The 25,553-nt window shown below is 39.0% G+C and overlaps 1 protein-coding gene across 9 annotated transcripts in view; it reads left to right on the top strand.

The window, feature by feature from the left end:
- BRIP1 (BRCA1 interacting helicase 1) overlaps window positions 1-25,553 on the top strand; it is a 550,841-nt gene that overhangs the window by 398,556 nt on the left and 126,732 nt on the right. For all 9 annotated transcript variants that reach the window (XR_011026250.1, XM_068268746.1, XM_068268741.1 and 6 more), the window contains 2 exons: window positions 4,796-4,908; window positions 13,523-13,602. Coding sequence is in view for 8 of the 9 variants with exons in the window: in XM_068268746.1 (XP_068124847.1) it covers window positions 4,796-4,908; window positions 13,523-13,602 (193 nt within the window). In the remaining variant the exon portion in view is untranslated. The remainder of the gene's footprint in view (window positions 1-4,795; window positions 4,909-13,522; window positions 13,603-25,553) is intronic.

Genomic DNA, 25,553 nt, shown 5'->3' with positions numbered 1-25,553 from the left:
TTTGTGACCCATTCAAACCAGTGTAGAACAGGCAACAGGAAGAAGAGCACTACTGCACTTTTGAACGCAACACCAACAAAGAAAAAGAGTGATTTTTGTTTCCAGGCCATTTATGAAGCATGCCTTTAGTTGCCGGTAGGAATGAGCTGAAAATGTTTTTAGTGTGCAAATCTCCACCGGTTGAAACCATTCTGTCAAATAAAAGCCACAAGTTGATAACCAGTTAGTCATCAACTGTGTAAATCAGCAGCCAGTTAATTGATCAGCAGCTAGTAGCTTTCATTTTTTTTAATGAATAGGTTAGTACAAACTGGGGAACATGGTCAGGTCAGTGAATGACTATGCAGAACATTTTTTTAAGCCCCTTTTTTAATCCAAGCATGCACACAAAATCACTGCTATGCAGTACCCATTTAGCTTTTTAATTTTACAGACTGTTTTGGGGCAGTTTTGGCCATTATTGGTGAAAAGTATGGCTTGTGATGGCATTATGGTAGGAGTTTTGAGGTGGTTTTGTTACAGAGTACTATACATAAGCTTGCAATCCTTTATTTTTTCACAAATGTTTCAACATGTTTTCAACATTTTGTACTGTAACAACCTGAAATTAGCCTGTATTTATGTAAACTATGCATGTACTTAACCACTTGATGACCCACCTTTACCCCCCCTTAAGGACCAGCGCTGTGTTTAGTGATCTGTGCTGGGTGGGCTCTGCAGCCCCCAGCACAGATCAGGTAGCAGGCAGAGAGATCAGATTGCCCCCCTTTTTTCCCCACTAGGGGGATGATGTGCTGGGGGGGTCCGATCTCTCCTGCCTGCGTGTGGCTGGCGGGGGGGGGCACCTCAAAGCCCCCCTCCGCGGCGAAATTCCCCCCTCCCTCTCCTACCTGCTCCCCCCCCCCCCCCCCCCCGGAGATCGGGGCTGCACAGGACGCTATCCGTCCTGTGCAGCCAGTAACAGGCTGTCCCCTGTCACATGGCAGTGATCCCCGGCCGCTGATTGGCCAGGGATCGCCGATCTGCCTTACGGCGCTGCTGCGCAGCAGCGCCGTACAATGTAAACAAAGCGGATTATTTCCGCTTGTGTTTACATTTAGCCTGCTAGCAGGCTATTCACGGAGCCCCCCGCCGTGAATTGACAGGAAGCAGCCGCTCGCGCGAGCGGTTGCTTCCTGATTAATCAGCCTGCAGCTGGCGACGCAGTACTGCGTCGCTGGTCCTGCAGCTGCCACTTTGCCGACGCGCGTTATGAGTGCGCGGTCGGCAAGTGGTTAATAATAGACCAAAATATTTTATTGTAACAAGGAAGTTTATTGGTACAAAAAAACAAACAAACAGATATTTGTTTGCACAGGAATTCACTCTGGAAGCAGTAGTTGCTACAATACAGTTTGGGCTATAGTTACAACTGCAAGTGTTTAGGGACATTAAGGGCTAGGGCCTAGTGTTGGTTTGGTTTTTTTTGCCACTTTTCCACATCAGGTTTTTAAAATTCTTTTTTTCCAGGTTATGTATGAAAGCGTCTTTGAAAGCTTGCCTCTTTTTCTATTGAAGTAGCAAACAAATGGTATAATCTTTACGCTAAAGCTTTTCCTTTAACTTCAGGCTAACACAGTACAGTTTGTTTGTTACTTTCTCCTCTGTGTGCCATTTTGCCTAGCTTTGATCTGTATATATAAAAATGAATTTAGTGTTTGCCTGCTAAGGTATATTATACCTTTATCATCAACTTTATATTTCGTTTAACATTTATTTGTATTGTAATTTTTTTAAAGGATTTTTATGTATACATTTTCGTTTAAACCATATGGTAATGTAGGATCTAATTTAAATATTTATATCTCCAAGTACCCTTTTTGTGCATCAGACAGCTACTTACTCACGTCTTCCATCCTTCACCTTCCCTAATAAAGTCAAAGCAAAAGTTACAAATGGAATTTTAAAATGGAAGAAGGATGACAATTTCTGATTTCTTTTTACTTCACGTCTTCACTAAGACTTTGTGCTGTGAGGCAAGTACTTCTCCACTTCCTTGGTCACCAAGAGCTGACATTTTGTCACAAGGTTATTGTATACCCATGTCTTTTTCATCTCATATATCTATTGGAGTTAATATTTTTCTTGTCCATTAAGATATCTCTTTGTCACCATTATATCTGCTACAAGAAAGAATTTGCAATCCTTTCTTTTTTTTTTCTTTTAACATAAAAGAATGTAGGTCGAATCCTAGGTGTCTTTTATTCATCTTTGTTTGATTTTTGCTTGCTATCCTAGCCGTATTTCCTCTTATTATACTGTTGGCAGCATATTAATACAGTACTAATCGACTTGTTGAGTTCTGAAATGAGTTAAACTTGTTTGATCATATTTTATTGAAAAAATACCATGCTGAAAGAATGTGAACAGAGCATGTGGAATTATGAAACCTACAGGACATTTTTTCACTGGAAAATGACGAGGAGTTTGCAAATACAGATATTAAATATAAACTTTGCATGAATAGCAGGTACAGATAAGACTGAAGCAGTTTTTCTCTCTAGCCTTATTTTGTTATGCATATCTTTTGCCACATTGATTTTGTATGTGGTAGTCATTGCAATGATACAATTTCACATCAGGTGAGTCTCTTCTTGCCTCTAGTAAATGTCTGTTTAGATGTATTGCTGAACATATCCTGAATAAACTGCTGAATAACGAAATGTAACATTTTGTAAGGACACTCGCAGCATCTCTCTGGGTGATTTTTCGCCACCTTTCACTTTAAGAGACAAATGCGCAGTTCTGTCACATCCTTTCTTCTTGATTGAGACAACTATTAAATCTACAGAATCAAATTCAATTTATTGTCTGGCTTTAAAGTTTGAATTTGTAAATTTGACAGGTCGTTTTAAAGGGCATAGGTACACAAAATAAAATTTTGTACCCCAACCCCTGTTGAAAATTACCTGTCAGAAATAGTTAGAAGTCTTCTGTATTTCTCTTGAAGCATCTCCCTTCAGCTGTCAGTATAAAAAGGTTAACAGCACAAAAGAGCGATCCAAAAGGAAATTAAAAAAAACCTTTCCAATGCAGCTTTTTGCTCAGAAGACCATAAAACTCTGTTTACAGGTTTCAAAGTTTTACTGTTGGGGATTTGTGATGTTTGTCAAAACTTATTACTGTGCCAAAGTGAACTCTGAGCTTCATTGCTGGTGGAAATAGTCTATTCTGGCAATTTAATCTGCTTGATTATGTTCTGTTCTCCAGATGCGATAAAATAAGTTTATTGCTCAAACTTCGTAACAAGTAATTAAAAAAGAGTAAAAAAAAAAAAATCAATACAACATTTTCTTAGTCACATTTTTACACACTGTTTATTATTATTAGTTATGGTTGATGTGATGTCTTCATATTTTGTTAATTCATTTATCTTTTTTTTAATTGGTCTCTTGTGCAAGTATGTACCAAACTGGGTCAATAAATGCAACTTTCTTTACTTATCAGTAATTTTCCTAAGATGATACTCTGCATACAAAGTGGAATCTATTCACCAGTAATATGGAAAGTCTCCAGGAAATACTTAATTTCTGTGTTTGATCAGAATTATTACATCTCCTCTATTGCTCCATTTTCTTCTCAGTTGGTACTGTGTGATCAGTAAAAAGACATCTTAAAAATGGAGCCAAATATTCTGTATACTTGGAATGTTTATCTTATAATTCATATTAAAACCTGTAAAAACACTAAGCACATTTTAAGATTTTATTGTGGTTTGTGTTGAACGCTTTCCAGTTATTAACAATGCTGCCAACTTTAAATTTACCAGCTTTGGCTTAGTGATATGTTTTTGTTATGAGTATTTTTTTTCTTAGTTGTAAGGCTAAATTAAGATTATCTGATTTCCCCATTTCCAATCCGTTGCTTGTATTTTCCTTTTCAAAATGACTCTTGAAATGAGACTTTTTATTACATCTAATTGGTTGTTGTAAGCGACACTCCCAGTTTGCATCCCCAGCACATTTTCTTAGGGATCCATTTGATAGTCCTGTTCTGTAAAATGTTATAGTATAAATATTGTATTCCTGCACACAACTGATATTTTATCTAAAGAGGGTAGAAGGTAAGGGAGCAGGCAGTGTTTACTGTGTGTTACAAATGTAATCCATTGATTATTTTATTTCAGTCATCTCTTTACACTGAAGGAATGGAGCATGGTTCATTATTTATGTGCCTTTTCAGTTCCTCAAGGAATATGTTTAACATTAAAGTGTTAGTCATTTGTAATGTACTCAGTATGTAGCTTGAACATCACTGAGATTTTATGTCCATGGATATAATGTCAGCTACATTTTCTCAAATACCACTAAGTTTGTGTGAGTGATTCATTTAAATACGTGACATATTACAAAAGTATATCAGAGTGACAACATGTAAGAAAGAATCCTCAATCTTTAGATCTTCTGAGTGCTAAGAAAAAGTACATTACTGTAATGTTAAGTCTGCTTTTAGCTATTCCAAATAATATGTGTAACAGCCATAGTATTTTATTAATATTACGTTGCTTGCAACTAGGAAATATGCCAGTATAAACAACTGACCCATTCCGCATTTTAACAGAGGTTTTTGCTAGTCATTTAACCCTTTTTCAGGTGCCAGTAGGTTTAGGTGTGTTTTAATTACATGCACAACTAGAGTGGGTTGTTATTTGTATGTTTTTAACTTTTTAGCTATGAAGTCAGCTGCTAGTCTGCAAGATATCTGGCTTTTTTATTAGCTTGTTTTAATGGTATCATTTCTATTGCATTCATATTAGGTTGAGCTAAAGAGAAAGTATAATGACCAGCACTCAAAGACTAGAGGACTGCTGCCTGGAAGCCTGTGGTATGAGATTCAAGCCTACCGCGCCCTGAATCAAGCCTTGGGGAGGTAAGAATGGTACTTTAGTGATTGCAATGATATGGAATTTTATGCATTTATTGTGTAACCTGCTTTAGCTTTACATATGGAATAGGATTGCCTTCCTGCTGGGATTATTTCCAAAGCTGCAGTTAAACAGCGTCGGCAAGAAGGTTGATCATTGAATATACATTGATTTTATTTATAGAAAATGACTGCTGAGAAAGGAGATGTTGCTTACTTTTTTTCCTATACCAATTACAGTCCAATGTATCTGCCACAAACAACCTTGAGGATCAATCTGGTAAAGATAATTCATTTACAGGCTTATATTGAGAATATGGGAGTAAAACTGAGCACCTATAGGAAAAACAAACGGATGCAGAAAGTACACTAATACAGTCTTCTGCAGTCATGTGAGCGTAATACCCGAGTACTGCAAGTGCTAAAAGTACTATCCAATAGTCCATCATGCTGCCTGCCCAACACCAAATAAGTAGTGTAAAAGTTGCTCTTTCTTAATAACGGTTTTAAAGTGAAAATCTGTTCTGTCTTATACGTTCATCAAGCTACCAATAAGGATTATAATGTAGATCATATTTTAGAGTAGAACCTAAAGCATGTAATCAATACATTATAACCAGTTATTCATTATAAAGTCCTACTTTATCAATTGACATTATACTGTTTAAGTGCTTTTGCAAACAGTTTGCTTTTTCCATTCGATCTGCATTTCTAAACGACTTTGGTTGGATCTTGTGCAATGTTTAGATTTTGTGTGGAGCAGTGTGAATGCTGCTTTTGAATTCCACCTGCTCTTTGTTCTGTCTTTCATAATGCAACTTGTCATCTTGCACTTGAAGTCCTTTACTGATTGTTTTGAATTGAATGGGTGTCTGAGCCCAAAAGCAAGTGGAATGCGGTTAAGCTACAAATGAGGTGCCAACACCAATGTATATGTACTCTAAAAATATACTTACATTTATGGTGACAATGCCTGTTGCATTCACTGTCCGCAGCTCCTGAAACTCCCTGGGACATTATTTGCTGGACTAGCTCAGCATTTGCTATTTTTGAGGTTCATAATTTTAATCTCTGATTATCTAAATTGCCATTGTTCCTAAGTGATACTGTAATGCTGGCTACACACGATACATTTTCCGCTCAATTCTGCGATCGATTCTTTTATCTTACGCTCGTTTTTCTTGTCTTTTTCCATTCACTTTTATGAGAAATCGAGCCAAAAAAAACGATCGGAAGGAATATCGGACATGTCGGAAATTATCTATGAAACCCATCAATCGGTTGAAAAAATGTATGGTGTATTCCCAGCATTAGGCCCGTACACATGCTCAACCAAACCGCCTGATTGTTCTCTGATTTTGGTCTGTTGGATGACAGTCAGGCGTGTACATGTGGCAAACAACTAGACAAGCGATGGCGGTTTGAACAATCCATCCAGCAGATCAACTCACACAACTGTTGGGCTGATATCGTGCAGTTGGCCACATGTGTACTATGTTGTTTGAATTTCATAATTGTTTTGAATGCGGCCATGTCGTGCAGTCCGTTGTTTCGCTTGCGAACGCAGTATGTAGACGAGTTGGTTGTTCAGTTGGTTGGTGTGCAGAAAATACAAGTCATGTAAATGGTTTGTCGTGGTGTTGGTTGTGCATTTTGTTGGATGTGCACGTAACTTAAAGCTTTGCACACTCTAAATGGAGCTTGGTCTAGGTGGCCATTCATGGCCATCTCGGCTGAAAATGTAGTGGGTGCAAAGCTGCCCCGATATTTCTCTCTTTAAATCTGGAGTGGCGGATCATCTCGTGTGAGTGCATTTTTTCTTTCCCTGCCACCCGCTAGAAGTTGCACCATTGTGCATCGTGCTATTATCACTTCTCCCACCTCCATAGAGACTACTCATTTCTCTAGTATGCTCAGAAAATTGTACTTGATCCTGAAGGGCAACACTAATTGGAGGTGTATACTCAGCTGTTTACAATTAAGAACAGCTGATCCTCCCGACTGGCTTTCAATGAAACTTTAATCTTAGCTGCAGAAGATGTTAGAGAGTTGTCTTTTTTATGTAGTCTGTTTTAATAGAAGTTTGACTGTCTTGAAAGTAATTTATTTTTGAAGGTTTTGTTCTACATTATATATTTCATTATCGCAAATTATTTGATTAGTCATTTGATAAAAGGTGATTTTCGAATAATATGTACTGGCTGACATCGCTAGTACGTTAACAGACTACCCCTTGATAGATTCATTACTTAATGGATCGTTGCCCATCTCTTAGCTGTAAAAACATGCACATTTAGACCGTGTTCACACTTTACATGTTGTGAAATGCATGAAAAACACACACAAATTTGCAAACACACAATCTTATATTATTTTTCACATAGTCCATCCACTAAAATGAATGGAGCACTGCAGAAACATACACCAAAATATGAGAGGAACATTGCCTTTGAGCTGCTGTGGACAATATATGTATTTTTGTATGCTAAAACATGTAGAAAAAAGAAATTATGCGGTGAAGTGTGAAGGAAGTCATAGGACCGATTTACACTACTACATTTGATGTTGTTGGTTAAAGATCCACATTTTTCGCAATTCAGTTTTGCTGCAGTGTAAAGATGTACTTTCAGGACACTTGCCATTACATATTATGCAAAAACACACTAAAATGTCTACATGCAGGATTTCTGGAATGACCCATTGAAGTCATCTCAGCTGTAACGCTGAGACTGAAAATAGTGGCTTAGCCAGACACGGTTAGGGAATTTATTCAGTGTGTTTTTTAAGCTGAATACTCATTACCCGATGGAGGAAGAAAGATCCAGCGACATCCCCCTCATGACGAGCATTCCATGATCCATCTTTTGGCCGGCAGGTGCACACGATGGGCGTTAACGGGAAGTCAAGCGTTCACAGTACTTTGCACAGAGTCGTCAGGGATCTTTAAGATCCGATCCGCCGTGACGGTCGTTATTGCCACACAACGCTAAACGACATTCGCATGATCCCGTGCCTGTACCCATGTTGGGAGATTGCGGAAAGGATCAATTGTTGCTCAAAGTATTACTGGTCATTGGACAAGTCGTCGGGAAAATCTCATCGTAGGTACGGGCCTTAAGGAATACATTTCCATGTGAATAGACCCACACAGACCTCACTAGATAAACATCACTGATGTTCTAGAACTCTCTAAAAACAATGCCAAGTTTAGTGGCATTGTACAGTTTTTGTGTTTTAGTAAAAAATGAAATTTGCAAGTTCAATCTATGGATTGCGTGTGCTGATCACATCAAATCAGTTTATTCATTTTTCATAGTTCTTTGTTATTACAGTATTAATATGCGGTTACTAAATGCTTATCTACAAAGATGCACCTATTAATAATGTTTTATTTGAGATTGATTGCCACTTTTCTCTTTTCTACTTTTGAAAAATTGACGGCTGCTTTTACAAGCTCAATTTTTTTTCCGGGTTTTCTTTTTGGTCTTAGGAAAAATGGCAAATTCCCATGCTTCATTCATAAGGTCTCAATCAGAATCTCCCTTAAAGGGGAACTGAAGTGAGAGTGATATGGTGGCTGCCATATTTATCTTCCTTTAAACAATACCAGTTGCCCGGCTTTCCTGCTGATCTATTTGGCTACAAAAGTGTCTGAATCACACCAGAAACAAGCATGCAGCTAATCTTGTCATATCTGACAATGTCAGAAACTCCTGATCTTCTGCATGCTTGTTCAGGGGCTTTGGCTAAAAGTATTAGAGGCAGAGGATCAGCAGGATAGCAAGGAAACTGGTATTGCTTAAAAGTAAATAAATATGGCAGCCTCCACCTCTCTATCACTTCAGTTGCCCTTTAACTTTAATGAGGTAACTGATCACTACTAGTGAGCATTACAGATAGTCAGTTAAATGCAAATAATTCCAAGTTGATGCAGAATTAAATGTTTTAAGCCCATTTATGCATCTGGAATATAGACCAATCAGATCTCACATTGGCTTTATTTGATTGGTCCATTTTCAATCTATATAAATTTCCATTAAAACTTTGCATAGTTCTGTATCTACTCTAATTTATTTGCATCTTAATGACCATCCCTAATAACCATTTTATTTCACTACATCTGTTCTTGACGTTCATTGCAGCCTCTTACTGCTGTTTTCTAAAATGGTGATATGCCTTCCTATGGTGTTTGTCCCTTGAAGATGGAGAATGCTATGTGGCAAAGAGCAATGTGACAGTCAAACTTCATTGCCACCATAAACCTATGATGATCACATTTTAAAGTACCATTAAAAAAGGGTAAATGTGGGTAAAAAGTGTTCATCAGTTAAGCTGATTATCACTCTTATAACTGAGAGATCTGAAACCTTATGTTGAAAAAATTTTGTTAAAATAAAATAGGCCTCAAAGTGATAGAATTGGGGTTATGACAAATAGTCCGTAAGCAATTTGTATGTGTGCCAGATTTTCCTTTTCAATTGCACACGATCCCCCCCCCCCCCCCCCATCTCCATCTCATTTCCCAGCCCCCTGCCCACCAAAACTGAGTACATTTTATTATAATGCACAGCAGCATAATTTATAATATGCTACTTACTGTATATATTCTCGCTGTTCTAGTATTCATTGCTCTTACTTTAGTAAGTAATTAAATGTGTAAATACTTTATAGGGAACTTTTTTTTTCCTTTTTCCCATCTCAATATATTTTATGTAAAGCCCCTGGTCTCATCAACTTTTATGTAATCAAAGGAGGAATCTGCAGACATACCTATTGTTTTATCACCCTCTTTAAAGTAATTTATGGGAAAACTAAGCTGGTTTGTTTGCTGAGTTGCAACACATGCGTTAATACAGTTGAAGAACAAGTCATGACCTTGCTGTTTACTTTCTAGCTTAAACACTCTGGCTTTATTACATATTTCTTGAGAAATATTCACGTATGCTGTTTAATAACATTTGTTATAAACCCGCTAACCTCAGTTTGGGATTCAGGCCCATGAAATGAAAGGGTTAATTCTCATAAACATCCTGTAACAAGTATACTTTTGATAGTTTTCAACCTTTTACAAGACTGTTTTTGTAGTTTGCTAAATAATGAAGCACAATAATCAAGGATGGGTATTTTAATAGTTGATATGAGACCACAATGTTCTGAGCTTCAAAACAGTAAACAGACCAATAAATAAAGGACGTTTTATAACAGAATAAATGTAATATTTTCTGTTTGCAGGAGTTTCAGCAAATTAAGTGTCTTTAATTTCTTTGCTAATATGCCTAACCTTTTAAAATGACAAAATCGTTTTATTGAATTTTACTCTAATGCTTAGAATGGAAGTAGGTGTCAAACTGAGAGTTTAATTCCTATACAGTATACATAAAAAATATTGCCTGTGTTTTCTCAGGTTACATATTGTTGATCCATTTAAAATTGTAATTATGTTGTCAGCAGTTTGTAATAAAATACATTCTTATTTTTATCTATGTTTTATGATATGTAAGATGACTGTGGCCATGTTAGTGGGCTTGTAGCATTAAAAAATGTGTATTTGATACTCTTGTAATATTTTGATTTTATTTATTTTCTGTGCTTGTAAAAATTGCTATAGTCCCACTCCCTCCTCCAGAATGTAAAAATTAGCACTGGATTCTTTCAGTCGTGTACTGATTCCTGTGAAGTCATCAAGAGATTCGGACTGTGTATCTTATATCTTTTTTTTTTGTAAAAAAAAAAACAAAAAAAGATGATCACATAATGTAATCCCCTTTTCTGCTATTTATTTTTAACAGTACTTTTTGCATACAGCTTAAATTTCTAAAATACTTCCCCCTGTCATAAACTATGGTCATGTTGAAAAAAAAAGACAATTGCTTTGTACTTATAAAAAATGTTATCTTGTGAGAAGATGGAACTTGATTGATAAGTGTCATATTTTGAACCTATTTAACCAGGTAACATCTGCTTTTTTATCAGTACATGCATTTCTTTATACCCGTGTCTATCTTTGTTTTAAGTCAAAGCAGCATGTTTCTGGGTTCAGCAAACTCAAACATGGAACAATGTGTTTTGATGTTTGTGAACAAATTGATAAAAAAAATGCAGCAAATACTTACGTCTTCCACTTCGTAAAACGTTGCATAAAGGCCATGAAGAAGGAAAGAAAGTCACTAAAGACAAGTGACCTTTTAGATGAAGAGATCCTTCTCAAAAATATGATATATGCTGACAGTGACAGAAGGTGGTCACATTTTGGGAGGAAAATGTCTAAAGAGATTTATGGCAATAGAAGCAGAAAAGGCTTGAATCTGGCACTGATAATCCTGGAATACTCACCCAAGCAGAAAAAAGTGAGACAGATTCAAACTTTCTAGCTGGTGACTCTTTGAAGTAAGAAGTTACGTTTTATACAGGTCAAATTCGTAGCTAATGTTAATGCAGCAGAGTCACCACCTAGTATGCTTCTTTTTCACCACATGTAAAATTCACACTGTCCTTTCTGATCATTGTAGTAAATATGTACAGTGCACAAAAGTGGATCAAAAATTGCTGTCAGCCACTTATACTTCACAACAGAAAGATGTCTCTGCTGCTTTATGCAGAGTAGTTTTACTACCAGCTGCATTTTATCACACAGTTTTTGTTGTTGGTGTTGTTGGTTACCATTACATTGAAATTTTAGTTACATAGTTATTTTGGTTGAAAAAAGACATACGTCCATCGAGTTCAACCAGTATAAAGTACATCAGCCTGCTCCCTCACATATCCCTGTTGTTTTTGTATCAAATGTTTTTATTGTAGTAAAAAAAAAATAAGTTTTTGAAATGCTTTCATATGAAGTGGAAATACTCCTTCCCTTACAAGAAGAGGGGAACTTTTGGAGAAGGTACTAATAAATGCAAAAATCTGCCATGAAATGATAAACACAGTGCATGTTTTTGTTTGCAATTTCATAGCCCACTAACCACAATGATGCTTACACAGTATATGAAGTGGAGCCATTCAAATTCACATGTGTTTTCATTGTAAAAATGCATACATATTCACCTGCGAAAGCTAGTACAAAACATGTTGCATTCTGCGACAGTCAACAAAACTGAGCATATGCTGCAAGTAAGAGCATATATATGGCTGCACTGGGGTACGAACAGTACAAGTCTGCAAGTCTAACTATAGTCCAAATTTGTGTGCAGATTGCATGTAGCTTAGAATCTAGCCACAAAAATGCTTCAGCATTTGTTAAATTGGTTAAAGGTATATGCAAATCCAAAATATCTGCATCTTATCGCACATCTCTATTGATTATTGTGCCTTGATGAGGAGACCTTAAGTGACCTTAAAACATTTGCTATACACTGGATCAAAAGTTATCCATTTATTAAGTTGATTGAGTGTTTATGCATTTAGAAAATGTGTATAGGGGGCACAATTTTATTTCTGCCACATATATTCAGTTTTGAAATCTGTTGCTTTTTGAACTGAAATGAAGAAATCTTGCTGTAACAAACGTTGGAGAGGCAGCCGCGGTGAACAGCGCTACCACCGCAGTTGCCTCCAGCTCCCTGCCTAGCAATGTATCCGTGCCTCAGGCGTCTAGCACGCCGAGGACGGGTCTGTCAGTTGCACATAGGGTTGCTTTGTCGCGTGCGCGCGCGCTCAGACAGGACCTTTATGCGGGGAGGAGGCGCGTCAGCTGACCGGCCGGTCGGCTGACGTCAGAGGAGACGCTCACCGCTCCTCATTGGTTGATAGGAGGGGGCATGCCTGAAGGGTCTCCTCTGCTTCAAAAGCCTAGCTGAATCACTCGCAACTTGTCTGCTGTTGCGAATACTCCGTGTTAGCGCTCAGACCCTTAGATAGTTCCGGTGTGCTTTGATCCGGGAGGAAACCAGGGATTTCACACAAGATAGGAATTGTTTGATAGCCTTAAAGATCTAACATTACTGTGTTAGTATTTGTGCATGACTCTGGCTCGTTCTGACTACTCTTCTGCTCAGTGACTCTGTACCTCTGCCCATCTAATCTTGCTGCCGACTCTGCTTGCTTATACCTTTCTGCCTCTGCCTCCCGATTTTGCACTGCATCTGTCTGTCTGTTGCCGAACCCGATCTGTCTGACTACTCTACTCTCACCAGAGGTCCCTTGACTCTGGTGAGAGGCACTGTACTGTTAGTACCCACCAGGTCCTCTGGTGAGGTATTGCCAAACCTATCAGTACTACTGTTGCACCAATCACTCATTGCTTATTGTTGTCACATCAGCTTCCTATATACCAGTATTATAGGTGATTCTGCAGATCACCATATAATCAGGTATATATCTGCATTATAGATGATACTGCAGATCACCTAATAATCAGAATTCTGGTATTTGCTGACACAAATTGTTACACTTGCAAAAGAAAAAAGTTAAGTTGCCGTTTGTTGGGAATTTGGGAGGAAATGCAACTGGTGTTACTGATCAAGTTTTAAAATTAGTAGCTTTTACAATTTGTATATTAAAATGGCATTCAACCTCATCATTTTCTGTAGTTATAGAACATAGAGTAAAAGTGTTTGGTTCATACCTACTATGGAGTAATTAAGTGCTTTGTGCTTATTTTACTTTTTCTTACTTTTGCCAGATGCATCCGACACAGGAATGACTGGGGTGCCCTGATACTAGTTGATGACCGTTTTAGAATGAATCCAAAGTATATAACTGGTGAGGATAAAGTAACTGAATTTTTGTGCTGCCTTCTTGCAGTCTGCCATAACTCTTTTCTTTGAACATAGTTCAAGCAATTACATTTTTTTAACAGTGATGTTTTATATCAGTGTGTGTTGGTTATTTGATTTAGCCACAAGACTATGTAACAAATTTCCCACTGGCTCCCTCACTGAAGGAATACATGATTACACTGGTATTCTTTGTAAACTCCAGTCACTAAGGGCTTGTTCACCCCTAGGACATTTTCGCTATTTTTTCAGCACCGCCGATTTGGAAAATCGCATTCAAAGCACTTGTGCAATGAGTCCCTATGAGAATGTTCACATATGAGCAGTTCGTTTCCGATCCGCTCAGCAAAGTGCTGCCTGTACCATTTTTAGGGCGATTTTGCTACAATGGAAGGTATAGGAAAAGCGCAAAACGCTCACAAAATCGCTTTTTGCGGTGATTGCGTGAGCGTTTTGATGAATAAATACATAGTATTTTTTCATTTCTGAGGTTAGAGTTCACTTCCTGACTTGCATCAGGAAGTGACAGAACAAATCACTCTGCAAAAGCGCTTTACACAAAATCGAAGCATGCCGGTAAGCACCGGAAGGAGACAAAAAAAAAACACACAAAAAAATTGAAAATTACTGGTGTTAGCGGTTTCAATTTTAGATGTGAACAAAGCCTAAGTACCCCAACAGAACAGTCTTTCAGAATTTTTTTTTTCCTGAGCTGAAATGTTATAATTACTCCTTGACCTCTCAAGGCATTGGCTATTTGGTAGAAATAACATACTTTATCCCTGTTAAAGATGCCGTGTCTTTCAAAGGTCACCTTCATAATTTTTAAATACTTTATCTAGACAGTTTGATGACATATCCACGGGAATAAGTTGCAATGCATTTGCATAGCAATAAAACTATTATCTTTAGATACAATCCAGTAAAGCCCAATATATACGCTAGATTAAAGTCGGCTAACGGGGCCAGTAGCAACCGCCTCAGCCGATAATCCAGCATGCGTACAGTGGCCCCTGACTGTTGCCCAGCAAGTGATCCGCCAGGCAGATCAGCTTGCGTAAGCGACGGTCTATACCTTTCTTCTTGCAGTGTGACTTCATGTCTGCGCTGCTCTGTCAGACCTCCGCCTGCCCGCATAGCAACTGAATGTCTGTACAGCCCAGCTCAGCGATGTCACCCAAGAGATCGGGTCCTGATCCCTGTTGGGCAACACTGCGTTTTTACGATGAATAGATTCATTTGATTGATAGTTTCCATCATGTCCGATATTAGTTTCAATCGTTTTACTGCTCGATTTCTCATAGAAGTGAATGGAAATTGATAAGAAAAGATAAGAGAATCTATCTGGAAATCGAATCGAAAATCGATCGAACTGGAAATCGGCCGAAAAAATGCATTGTGTGTACCCAACATTAAAGGACCACTATCGCGAAAAAAGTAGGCAGTTAAAATGTGACAGATGACAGGTTTTGGGCCAGTCCATCTTTTTAAAGTGAACCGAGCACCTTTTTAGAACTCAGGACATTTCTATAGCACATGAAAAATGCATGCCAACAATCTGTTTCATTATTAAAATAAACTTGTATGTGACCTTGTATTTTACAATCAATGGACTTTTAATAGGCTGTTTCAGCAGCCTGACCGTCCGCAGAAATCTCAGGAAGCTAATTGTTTTATTGAGCTAATTACCCAGAAGAAAACAATCTCTTTTCAACAACAAAGGGGGTGGGTAATTAGGATTGTTTCTTTAAAAACATTGTCTGTTTCAAACAGTCCTAATTACCCACCCCCTTTGTTGTTGAAAAGAGATTGTTTTCTTCTGGGTAATTCTCAATAAAACAATTCGCTTCCTGGGATTTCTGCGGACGGTCAGGCTGCTGAAACAGCCTATTAAAAGTCCTTTGATTGTAAAATACAAGGTCAAATACAAGTTTATTTTAATAATGAAACAGATTGTTGGCATGCATTTTTCATGTGCTATAGAAATGTCCTGAGTGCTAAAAAGGTGCTCGGTTCACTTTAAGGGAGATTCTCAGGGCTTTCTTTGTTTTCAACAGCATTTCCTGAACAACAGTTGCAAAATCTAACTGACATAATAGTGTGCAAGTGATTAGGGAGGCCGGCTGGTATCTTGCTATTTTGGCAGTTAAACTGCTGTTCAGGAAATGCTGTTGAAAACAAAGCAAGCCCTTGAAATACCCTATGAGGAGATGGATTATCCCAAAACCTGTCGGTTCTGTCAGATTTTAAATGCCTACCTTAAGTGTCCTCTGCCTGGCAAAACGTTCTTATCGTTGTTTAAACAGCAGGAGTTATAACAGACACTGATAGTCAGTCTAAGCTTGCTTCATAAAACTTAGATTTCAGGATCAGAAATGTTTTTTTCTTTTTTTTAGCTTTTTTTTTTATTTTATTTTTTTAGCAAGCTTTCAATGCATGTTATAAGCAAGGGAAAATCAATATTAAAGAGGGAATTAGTGTATTTAATCTATTTTGGAGTTCATCTTTAAATCACCTGTATAAATTGAAGATAATCCTAAAAACATGGTTACTTTTGTGTACTTGAGGATGTGTGTTTTTTACACATTTGATTTATATCATTTATATCTAGGTATGTTTTCTCTAGTTTCTCTAGTATTCTCTAGTATAAACTGAACACTCATTTCAAACATGCACGTGCAAGCACATGCTGTAGGTGCAAAAAGGATCTTTGTAGAAGATAAGTGTCTCTGGAGCCTTTAGACGGTGCTTATTTTTTTTCTTTCTGCTGTGGACACAGCACTGCATTAGACTGATGTTGCTGTTCCTCTGTAAAGTAACTACGGTAGAGTACATTTCTGTAGGGGGCTTTGCAGAGGCAGGGATAGCACTTTAGTGTTTGGAGCAGATGTCACTTACAACCAACAGCTGTGCAAGTGAGAAAAAGAGAGAACACCAAGAGCCCAATATAGTGTAGTATGTACTGGTAATGTATAATTGGAAGAGTAATAATATTAATTTAATACTCAGAAACCAGGGTTACCAATTAGGCAACCACTGTCAAAGCAGGTGGGGAGATTGTCCTGACCCCACTCAGGATTAAAAAGTCGCTCTCTGTAGTAGAAGAAGGAAGGGTACAACCCTCCACCAAGGGTGGACTTGATGTAGATAATAGGATAACAGAGGGGCCAACATGATAAAAAACACTAAAAGTACTTAAAAACCCATCTTGATAATAGAGGAGGTAGTGGTGGACTTACCTCCTCCAAGCAGAACATACAACTGTGGATTTTCAGTTAAAACAATTTTATTGAATACTCCAAATAAAGTGCAACGCTTCATCAGGCAATAGCAGATAGGAGTAAACAGCATCTGCCAGTATCATCAACGCTGAGCACCTCTGAGACATGAAAATCCACAGTTGTATGTTCTGCTTGGAGGAGGTAATTCCACCACTACCTGCTTTATTACCAAGATGGGTTTTTAAGTTTTTTTTAGTGTTTTTTTTATCCTGTTGGCGCCTCTGTTATCCTATTATCTAGCTGTGCAAGTGAGGCCATAACCCGAATTCCCAAAAAGTAAGATGATATTTGCACAGCTAAAATTCAGTTCAGTCAGAATTCCTCTCTTTTACTGTCAAGCCTGTGTACAGTTAGGAGTACTGCTTTAAGTGCTTGGTTCTGCTCTCCCCCTCTGGTGAAAAAATGAAAAACTTTTGGCAGGGGAGCAGCAGAGACAGAACCTCTTAGTGTCACTCAGTAATCTATGCCTAAAAAAATGCCGGTCTGCTTGAAACAAAGAAAACCGCTCTGTCCAGAAAAGTTAGGTGACCACGGGCCGGATGCACGAAGCAGCTGTAAAATTGCTGTGATGAGGCAGTGCAATTTTACTGGTACTAACAGCTGGGGGAGCTGTGACAAGATGACAGGTCCTGACACCACGAGCAGGCAGACAATTGGAAGATAACTCACTCATCCCATTTCAAGCATTAGAAAAACTCCATCTCACTCAGTAGTAAAACTCCAGTATATGCAGACCCAGCCTCTGTGTGCTGTGAGCATTCTAAGAACCCACCTCGGGTTCTCTTTAATTTCAGATTTGCCATCAGTAGTTTAAGCTGAATGTTATTTTTTTAGGATAATTTATCCATAGATGTTGCTATTTGATTCTTAGTGTGCACTGTCAGTTTTTCTGTACAATTAATAAACTCTTCTTGTTGCAGCTATTCTTTTTTAAAAGTCACTGAAGTATGTTTAGTTCATGAGCCAGCACTGCAATGAAAATCTGTAAATCCTCCCAGGCTGCAGTCAATGGTTGCTTACAAGTGGATAAGTGCTGAGAAGGAATCAGCAACTTAAATGGAGCTGGCTGCTATGCAACCAGCAGAGGGAGCTCAAGTTCCATATTAGAATAAATATTGGCAGTGAAACACATTTTCAAGCCACATTGAATACATCAGTAACCATGACACGCACATATTTTTGGTCAATATCAGGTGTCAATACTGTTTTAAAAGTCATGTATGTGCTTTGAAATTAGTCTGTAATACCCATATAAACACATGCAGAATGTTTTTATTGTGAAACAATCCATCTGTATTAATTTCACTTGTTTTTAACACATTTACAGCAGTACAGCACACTTTTATGCACATAATCCTTAGGTTGTTTTTTTTTAATAAAAAATGGCCTCAAATAGCCACTCTACAGTATTAGTGAGGAGCATTTAAAGCGGGTCAGGAACCGTTGTGGCAGAGAGAGAGAGCCATGGATGCCACATATTTTAAAATGTAATTCCGTGAGAGCCATACAATATGTTTCAAACTAAATACTAGTACAATTGGAGCGGCCGTTAGTTTTGGGGTAGGGCGAGTAGCAGCAGTAGCGTGCCTACTTTGAAAATTTTACTTGCGCTGCCACACTAAGATGCGCTGCTTGAGTAGTGTAGTTAGTGAATCAACCTCTACTGATATGTCTGCGAGCCAGATGCAACCATCAAAAGAGCCACATCTGGTAGGTTCCCTACCCCTTATTTAAAGTCTATGTTCAACTGCCATTTTGTATGCATTTAATCGAACAATATTTAAAATGAATTATGCATAACAAGATGAATAAAATTGAATTTTTTGCTAAATAAAAAGGGTAAAATCTGTCAATCAAGGTATAGACCCTAAACAACCAGCAACAATTTCTGAATGCTCACTGCCTCCTCCCTTTATGTTTAAAGAATGGCCTCCCTGGTTAGCTATCAGTCTAAAGAATGACTACTGCAGAGTGACTACTCACCCTCTGCCCCTTTCCCTGCATGCCCATGTGACTAAAAGGGAAGGGGGATTTGCCTGACTGATTGCTAGTAAGGAGGCAGCTGTAAACTGCTGAGTATTAGATGCAGTAGGTATTTTCCTTTACTATTTTACTAGTTTTTTGTTAAAGCAAATCTGTAGTGATTTTTTTTTTTAAAAGTCTGATACCTATGGAGAGGGAAGGCAAGTTCAAATTTTCCACCTTCGGGAGCTCTCATGTACCCCAGTGCTTCCGAAGATGGGCGGCTCCATACAGCCAGTAAGAGTTGATTAAATATTCAGGCTCACAGGGGTAACATCACAACTTTGTTACTTTGATATCTCATGTGTCGAGTGCATTCCAGAAGCCATTTAGAGCCTGGAAATGTGACTTCCCAAATTTACTGCTGATTGGGAAAGTATAGTTTCCAATTTTGTTAAGACTCCTCTCGCTGCACGTCATCGCCTTAGTGCCCTCAATTATTTGTACAGGGTCTACCTAACCCCTCGCAGGCTGCCAAAAATGAATTTTTTGATACATGGCTGATGCATGTTGGCGGCGTGGTACTGATGGGGCTGGTTTGTTTCACTTGTTCTGGGAGTTCCGGGAGCTCTGCTCATTTTGGACCCAGGTTCATGGCCTCCTGGCAGAGATTGTCGATGCTCAGATCTCATTTACGGCTGAGGCTATGCTCCTCAGTCACTTTGGTGAAGCGACACTTAGTGAGCAAAAGCTCTTTCTTGCCAAATTACTCCTTTTCTACACCAGGAGGGCCATTGTCTTGGCCTGGAAGAGCCCGGTAGCTCCGACGATCACTGACCTTAAAGGAATCATCCGGCAACATAAAAAAAAGCTTTACCCACCTGGAGCTTTCTCCAGCCCCTTGCAGCCGACTGTCCCAGGCCGACCTCTCCGCCGCTGTCCCGGTCTCCGAGCACGGTGCAGAGGCTGACCCCGAGGTCGTCCTTACTGCGCCTGCGTGAACCGTCGATGTCAATCAAGCCCACTTTGTACGCGGCTTACTGCGCAGGCGAGTTGATTGAACACGTGCAATGGGGGTAACAGCGCTGAAATGAGGGCAGCATGACAGGAACGGGAAGGTATTAAAGGATCCAGAGCCTTCCTTCCCCATAGGTAAAGTATCTGACTTTTTTTTTTAATCAGTTTTAATTTAACAAAATATTAATGCATAATTAATTTAAAGCAATTTTCCATGACATACGTAATAATCTGGGGCTTTGAGTTAGTGTGCTAATTATATTGACATGCTAGCATTTCGAATTTGCACATTTTTGTCCAATGAGGTGGAGACCTAAACTGATCTCAACACAGAGTTTTTTAGAGAGTTTGACGGTTGCCTGTAGCTAATCATTAGGCATTAGTGCAGTCGCCATCTGTATATGAAAATTAATAATACTAACGGCTTATTAAGGGACATTTTAATGACAAACTATTAAATTAAATGAATTACATTTTATTAGTGCTACTGTTCTACAGCATTTGTAGAGCATTTTAGCTTTTATGTTGTGTACTGCTATTTTATTTTAACTAGCGCATTTTGAAATTATATAGTGTTGTTATTTGAAGGAGTGAGGCCCTTTGAATTTAACAGGCTGCTCACTTCTGATCTAAATATGACACATTTTACATTCATAAAGAAATATTCAGTCTATCTGTGGAAACATTGGTCTTGACGAGAATGCATTTCCTGTGTGCATGAAATGCTGCTGAACGTTCTTATTGGAAAACTTAGGGTGCTTTGTAAACTGCTATGAATCGCTGCACTCATATCTCATCTTTTTACTTTTTTTGTGTGAAACAAACAAAAGTAAACCTGAAGTGAAAAAACGTATGACTTTTTTTTTTTTTTTTTTTTTTTTTTTAGTAACAATGCATAATTATGTCACAGTTGCCTTTTTAAGCGCACTCTGTCTTTTAAACTATAAAACAAAATAATAAAGTAATGACCCTTTGGACTCTCCTGCAGTGAAACCTGCACCTACCTACCTACCTATCCCAGGGGACACTTGCACCTAACTAGCTTATCCCGGGGGACACCTGCACCTACCTAGCCTATCCTGGGGGACAACTGCACCTACCTAGCCTATCCTGGCTGACACCTGTACCTACCTAGCCTATCCTGGGGGACACCTGCACCTACCTAGCCTATCCTGGGGGACACCTGCACCTAACTAGCCTATCCTGGGGGACACCTGCACCTACCTAGCCTATCTTGGGGGACACCTGCACCTACCTAGCCTATACTAAGGGGACACTTGTACCTTGTACCTACCTAGCCTATACTGAGTGACACCTGTACCTAGCTATCCTATACTGGGGGCACCTGGACCTGTCTACCTACCTACAATAATCTGCGGGGGATTCCGAAGACAGATGGGAACCACGCGGTAAGTGATACAGGACAGGTAATGTATAAATGCACACACAGGAGTACATTTTTACATTGGGGGGGGGCAGCGCCGAGGCAACGGGTGGGGCTGATTCCCGAGCGATTTCATGTCAACATTTATCGGGAATCAGCCTGCGGAGTATGGGTAGCCGACCAATCTCTCTCTAATCATATTTGATAGAGAAAGATTTGTCTCTTGGTCGAGTCTGCCCATCATCTCTAGATGTATGACCACCTTTACTTTTTATATCAGTGCAGGTTGAGCAGCTGTAGCTTGGAAGTGATCAGAGATTTTGGGGAGTCGTTTTGAAATTTAGTTTACATTTTGTGTTTCAAGCTTTTATTGGACTCAACATGTACACTAGACCTCTGCTTGACACATTTTGTTAAGTTACAGGAAAAAAGTTTATGAAAATTAATTGGATCACTTTCTGAACAGAAATCCAGCAGAAACTGAACGCCGAAGAGGTTAAATAGATATGTTCAACCCTGGCATTGCTAAGGTGGGCTAAGGTGGTGTGTTTCTTAACTACTTATAGACCGCGTGACCGTGGCGGCAGCCCCAGGACCGCGTAACACCAATTGGTGTCAAGTCCTGGGTCTGGCTTCTGCAGGAGATCACCGCTCGGATAAACATAGTACAGCGCTGCGATCTACAGCAGCGCTGTACTGGGGACAGCTGTGTGATACGGCTGTCCCCATGGGACACGAGGGAGCGATCGGCTCTCATTGTCAGAAGCATATGTATGACAGCCGATCACCATGATTGGCTGGCTGCGGGGAGGGAGGGATTTAAAAAAAAAAGCTAAAAATAAATAGAAAAATAATGAAATAAATATTTATACAAAAATAAATAAACATCTGTGGGGCGATCATACCCCACCAACAGAGCTCTCTGGTGGGGAGAAAAGGGGGGGTCACTTGTGTGCTGAGTTGTGCGGCCCTGCAGCTAGACCTTAAAGCTGAAGTGGCCAATTTAAAGAAAAATGGCCTGGTCCTTAGGAGGGGTTTAACACTGCGGTCCTCAAGTGTCATTAGGGAAAAAGTATTAGCAGAATTTGCAGCTACCAAAACTGACCAGTAAATAGTGTGTATGATCTTGCCTGGAACACAGGTGATTCAGAGACATAGGCTTCAATTCATCAAAGGAAGTTCAATAACAAAAACCAAGTCGTTAAAATACAGCATTCAGTATTTTAGACTTGTATGTGCTAATTCATCAATATTTTCACATGTGCGATAGATGTTCGGTAATTTACCGAAGCGGTAACAGCAGTTCTGTGTTGTTACACTGTTGTCCGTGCAGTGAGGGCATTACAATAGAAAAGAGGCATACCCGACATCCCTTTAGATGTGCATGTTGTACTGCCTCTGCTCACTCTGAATCTGTCCCATTAGTCTTAACATTCTGTTTACTTGCCACGGCTTAGATGAACTGCCAAGAAACATTACACATGCCCTGCTTAGGTAATTTTCCCACCAGCTCTCTCTAGCATCTCTGCATATTCAAACAGGAACTGGAAGGAAGGTGTTACACTACGGAAGGGTGGCAGGAAAGCATCTTTTGTTCTTTTCTCTAAGCTCGCTGCCTGGGGGAAAGGAAAACTAGACCCTCCGGCAGAGCCTGCGCTTCAAATCACGGAGGAGACTGGCTTGCAGAAGAGCGAGAACTGTCCCTATTGGCTCTCTGCAGCTATCACACAGAGGGATCTCCACACGGAGGCCTTTCGAAACTGGTTATCGCAACCTCAGAACAGCCAGTAATGATCAAGCACATTCCTGTGTGTTACCGAATGCTGTAACCTTGATGAATTGACATTTACTGACATGTGTTGAGGTATTTACCGCACATGTCAGTAATTTACCTCACTGCTTGGTAATTTCAGCTTTTTATGAGTTAACAGCTTTGATGAATTGACATTTTCCTAAGTGCTCGGTAAAGTCAGCTGTTTTCAGCATTACCGTATGCGGTAATGCTTGATGAATTGAAGCCATAGGCAACAAATTATCTCAGGTACGGTAATTTACCTCATGAGGTAATGACATTTAGCAATTTTGGTAGGTTTTAGTCATGTTTTACATCATGCGGTAAATTATAAAGTAATTCGGGAGGTAATTTGCATTAATTTTACGAAAACAGCTTCTCTCATGGAAGTTAGGGGCAGGTGTTAGCACATCATTTACCGATCAGTTTAAGACCTTCCTGTACCTGGAGGTAAAGTCAATTTGTATGTATTTTGCAGTTTTTAGTGGAGTTCCTATTGCTGTTTTATGGATTTCCTATTCAGGCTGTGTAATAGAAAAGAATAGTAAAAATAAAATGCCAAATATTTACTGGATTTTTTTTTATAGGGAATGCCTATAAATATACTTTTCATAGGTTGCTACATAATCAAATACACCTTCACCCCTCAAAAAAAAAAAAAGAAATCTTCCAAAGACTATCCTAACTTATGGAAGACAATTAAAGACTACTATTATTTATTTGCTGCATGCTTACCCCTGAAATACCGCACGTTTTACCGTATTTTATCCATTTACCGCACATTTTACCGCATGTTCAGAAATGCAGAAAAATCTTTCAGAATTGCTTAAAAAAAGAGGAAAATATCGCATGAGGTATTTTACCTACAAAGAAATATTTACCTCACATAGCTACCAGAATTGAGGCCGTAGTTGTTTAACAGGAATTATGATACAGCTATTTGAAAAGCAAGCTTTTTCAGCCTGCAAACATGGCTAGCATCATTTTTACTGTAAACGAGTGTTTCATGTGTACCGTGACTGTTGTCGACTACGCTTTTCAGTGGATGAGTGTTCTTTTAATACTATACTGGGGGACTATACTGATTAAGCAGCGTGTCAGATGAGGGATCCCTTCACCCTCAATTATTGAGCAAGAATATATGATAATACCAACACGCGCTAAATTGAACACAAGTTTATTTTTAGTTTAGTTTAAAATCAGTAGATAATTTTCTCAATCAATCCGTCCAATCTACATCACATACACACATACAATCCCTAACAGAAGGGCCCTTCTGGCTAATTATGCCCCTATGTGTGCACAAAAAATGTAAAATTAATCTAAAAAAAACTAAAATCATAAAAAACTGGCGGATATAATTTATAAGTGAAGGAGGTTCTCTACTTGGTAGGGAATCCACTCCAATAGTGTCCTCCAATAGTTCCTTACTGTGGTTTGTAGTCAGTATAAACTCACAGCATCAGTCCCGGTTTTCTCCTATTAATAAACACAGTTCACACTTACAGTTCTGTAGTTTAGGTGTGTAAATGGATCATGTATGTTTCCATACTTCAGTTTAGGCAGCTCCTGGTCTCCCCAGCTTCACCACCGCGAGCCCGGGTTCTCCTCGTAACAGCTGATGTGCACCGCTCTCCGCACTGGTAACCCGATGCAACCTGCGTCACTTCCGGTTGTTAGACTCTGAGGTCCGCTCGCTGCACTTCCGCCCAGCTTGCTCCGGCGTGCACTATACTCTATGGGTGATGTCACCCATATCATGCACATCAGCTGTTACGAGGAGAACCCGGTCTCGCGGTGGTGAAGCTGGGGAGACCAGGAGCTGCCTAAACTAAAGTGTGGAAACATACATGATCCATTTATACACCTAAACTATGGAACTGTAAGTGTGAACTGTGTTTATTAATAGGACAAACCCCGGATTGATGCTGTGAGTTTATACTGACTACAAACCACAGTAAGGAACCATTGGAGGACACTATTGGAGTGGATTCCCTACCAAGTAGAGAACCTCCTTCACTTATAAATTATATCCGCCAGTTTTTTATGATGATAGTTTTTTTAGATGAATTTTACATTTTTTGTGCACACATAGGGGCATAATTAGCCAGAAGGGCCCTTCTGTTAGGGATTGTATGTGTGTATGTGATGTAGAATGGACAGATTGATTGAGAAGATTATCTACTGATTTTAAACTAAACTAAAAATAAACTTGTGTTCATTTTAGCACGTGTTGGTATTATTATATGTTCTTTTAATACACTTGCATTGATTTTTTTTTTGATTTTTTTTTTTATCTGGGAACCTGAATAAGGGAAACTTTTACCATGTACATACCCTTATGCTGCATACACACTTGAGATAAAAGTCTCTGGAAAAGGCAAGATCACAGACCAATTTTACTCCATTCCATGTAGTATGAGAGCCATACTCTACACAGTCTATTCTATTGAGCTGAACTCCCCATCAGATAAAATCTTTGCAAGATGCTGCACACAAAG

Source organism: Hyperolius riggenbachi, chromosome 2 (genome assembly GCF_040937935.1).
Source record: "Hyperolius riggenbachi isolate aHypRig1 chromosome 2, aHypRig1.pri, whole genome shotgun sequence".
NCBI classification, from domain to species: domain Eukaryota; kingdom Metazoa; phylum Chordata; class Amphibia; order Anura; family Hyperoliidae; genus Hyperolius; species Hyperolius riggenbachi.
The sequence above is the reverse complement of the archived record's forward strand: the minus strand, read 5'-3'. Positions and strand labels throughout refer to the sequence as shown.